Below are 3,248 nucleotides of genomic sequence, written 5' to 3'. Positions count from 1 at the left end.
GAGCTCCAATTGTAAAGTAAGATGAATCAATACATACAAAATTTTAGTATGGATTACAAATGTTTACTATTTTTGCTGGGAAAGGGAGTACTGAACATTGCCTTCCTGCTATGTAAGCAGACACAAAGCATTGTGGGAAATGAGAACCCTGACCGAAAGCAACAGTCAGCAAGGATGTATACCTTCTCAATAAGTGTGTTTATCTGGGASGAGTGCTRTTAGCCATATCACGTGCGTTGTGAATCATTGACWRCCATACCTTCTGCTRTTCAAGATAATGATGACTGGTAGATAATTAATTAGTGGTACTGCATTATAATTTTAGAAAGCGCAATTCCACTTATGAATTATAAAAATTAGCAAGACCGCTAAAGCGCAAACAAAATATTTAGGTCTGCAATTAGCGGATTTGCGCTTTAGCGGACTGGTACCCACCACTGTTGACCATAATTCAACATCTTTTGCTGTCTGGGTTGGTAGTGTGATTGCCGGATCAAATCCCAACCTAGGATATTTCTGGGTACAGTTTGCATGTTCTCCCTGTGCATGTGTGGGTTTTCTCCGGGTACTCTGGCTTTCTTTCCACAGACAAAAAACATGACTGTGAGGCTAATTGGTAACTTTAAGTTGACCCTAGTTGTGAGTGAGAGGGAGTGTTTCCTACTATATAGGACCATTTTTGGCATAAACCCTTACTTGTGGGGACCAACTGATATGAGGGTAAATGCCATTGATAGGTTTAAAACTTGTGTTTGATTTAGGGTCAGGTATGTACCTGTGAGGTTAAGTTTAGGGTAAGGGGTCAAGGTTAGGCTGTAGAAATTAATGGAAGGCAATGCAATGTCGCCATAAGGATAGCTGTACTAGACTGATCATGTGTGTGTGCAGTCCAGATCATAACCTCTTCTGTAAAGTCAGTTGTTATCACTCAACCATGAAAAATACAATCCTTCCATGGCATGCATGTGACTTTGYGGACTTGAAGGACAAAGACTTAACAGCTCGTTTTCTCAGACACACACATACACACACAATTCTGTTTCCATCACTTTGGAGCAATACAATAGTATATAAATTTTCTGTTACTTTATCCCCTCCAGTAATTGCATAACCTCAGTGTGACCTTAAACAAGCTTTCAGTTCTTCCTCACACTAAAAAAGACAGGTTTCTTTAATATAGCTGTGCAGTTTTGTCTTAGCGAGCCCATAATTAATGACAGTCTCTCCAAGGTCAGTTTATCTGCTTCTAAAAGAAAAATGTGAATCTTAAAAGCTCTTCTGTTGGTTATTGTCTGGGTCAAAACACCTTATTGCTCACACACGCTCACTGAAACACTTATCTTAAAAAACAGATAAATAAATCTCACAAAGAGAAGCACACATGAAGCTGAAACTCAAACCATTTTTGGTATCTTTTGTGAAGCAATTGAGATTTTTCGATGGGCACTGTTCCCGTAGAAGGACTGAACTGCTGCTCTGGCCGTTAAGAAACCGCATTCTTTGAAATGTAGTTGTGTATTTTAGGGTGCCATTTTTCTGCTGAGTGTCTTCGTTTATAGATCTGGAGGCTGTTAGGGGCCGTTTTAAAGATAAATGACCTCGGAGCTGACACCCAGCTGTTGTGTGATAACATTACGTTATCATAAACCACCAGAGAGTCTTCTTTGGCTTCATTCTTTGATGAATTATGCGAAAGTATGTATTTGAAAAATGAAAATGTCTGCGTTATTAAACTTGAGACATAAAAGGAATACGCGAAAGGGAGTCTGTGTGGATTCCTACTGCTGTTCTTTGTTCATCAGGCACCAGCTTGCTAATTTTTACTATTAACAAAAGCACTTAAAATAATGAAAATAATAATAAGAATGTAATATAAATAATGGTGCAAAGACCAGAACTCTTTCCCTCTCTGCTGTGCTTCTGCTCTGTTTCCCAAGTCCCTCCAAAGAAAAGTTTTTTTATGCATGCACACAAAAGAACTTTAGAAATGACCGTCACTGACATTGGTTGGAGAAATCCGCTTGTTCTTATCGATTCTTTTCATTCAGGCAGAATGGATTCATCCAAAGAAACAAGAGATGCCAAACAGAACAGTTTTTTTGTTTGTTTTTTCCAAAGACCTTTTGCTGTAAAGTTCCTCTTTAAAATGTGTCCTTTGGTCACTTGTTATCAGTATTTTATCAAGTCGTTTAAAAGGGACATATGCAAAATCCACTTTTTTTTAGTCAGTAAATGCATTTTGTTGTGTCGTTAGAGTAATTAGGAGCGCAGAAAATTGGAATTTAGTCTGTCCTGGTGCTTCATAGATATTTTTATTTTCTTTTAGTCAGAGTTTCTGCGACACTATATAGCCATAAACCCCTCAATCAAACTGCTGTTGAAGCTGGAGGTGTGTGAGATTTGGATTTAAAGAGACAGCCTCAAAACGAGTTGATCTCAGACACACCTCAGATAAGGGTTGGGGTTTGTGGAGTTGCAATTAGGAGGAATTCAGACCAAAGCATTGCAGTTCCACTTTATATAGACACAAAATGAATGATTTAAATGTGGAAAAGGAAGAATTTAAAACATCATATACCTCTTATGTATCCTTTAACACTTTTATCAGCAAAATTAGAAAAATGTGGCTCGAGTCAAACAAAAACACTAAAATATAATATGTTAGTAGAAGTAATTGTGAATCATACAATAAGCATGTATCATTTATTTTCAGACTGTCAAAGCGACATCTCCACTGGGGGATCCACGAGTCACCTATAATCTGGAGGAGGGTCAGGTGCCAGAGACCAACATGCCGGTGCGCTTCTACATAAAACCGAACCGGGCAGATGGCTCGGCGTCCATCCTGGTGGCCGAGAACCTCGACTACGAGACGACGCGCTTCTTCACGCTGCGAGTGCGCGTACAGAACGTAGCTGCCGTGCCACTCGCCTCCTTCACCACTGTCTACGTCAATGTGACGGGTAAGAATGGGCAAAATGGCTGTTCACAAACTTACTGAATCTGTTGGATTTTTAAGAATTTCAAAGCAACGTCTAAGGCAGAGATTCTTAACCTCTGGGCCGCGAGCGCCACCTTGAGGGCCTCAAAGAACAACAGTTTTGAACTTTGGGCCGCGAGCGTCACCTTGAGGGCCTCAAAGAACAACAGTTTTGAACTTTGGGCCGCAGAGGGCCGTGGGAACGCATTAATTTTGAATAAGGTGCAATACACTTTCTCACCACTAGTTGCAGTAGTGCACCACTCAG

The 3,248-nt window shown here is 40.0% G+C and overlaps 1 protein-coding gene across 1 annotated transcript in view; it reads left to right on the top strand.

Annotated features, from left to right (window-relative positions):
- The window catches only part of si:dkey-22o22.2 (neural-cadherin), a gene marked incomplete at its 5' end in the record, with an annotated part of 87,386 nt that overhangs the window by 21,873 nt on the left and 62,265 nt on the right, over window positions 1-3,248 (top strand). The window contains 1 exon segment of the mRNA XM_014018929.1: window positions 2,714-2,963. Within this exon segment, the coding sequence (XP_013874383.1) occupies window positions 2,714-2,963 (250 nt within the window).

Source organism: Austrofundulus limnaeus, unplaced genomic scaffold (genome assembly GCF_001266775.1).
Source record: "Austrofundulus limnaeus strain Quisiro unplaced genomic scaffold, Austrofundulus_limnaeus-1.0 Scaffold205, whole genome shotgun sequence".
Taxonomy (NCBI): domain Eukaryota; kingdom Metazoa; phylum Chordata; class Actinopteri; order Cyprinodontiformes; family Rivulidae; genus Austrofundulus; species Austrofundulus limnaeus.
This window is presented reverse-complemented; position numbering and strand designations above follow the sequence as displayed.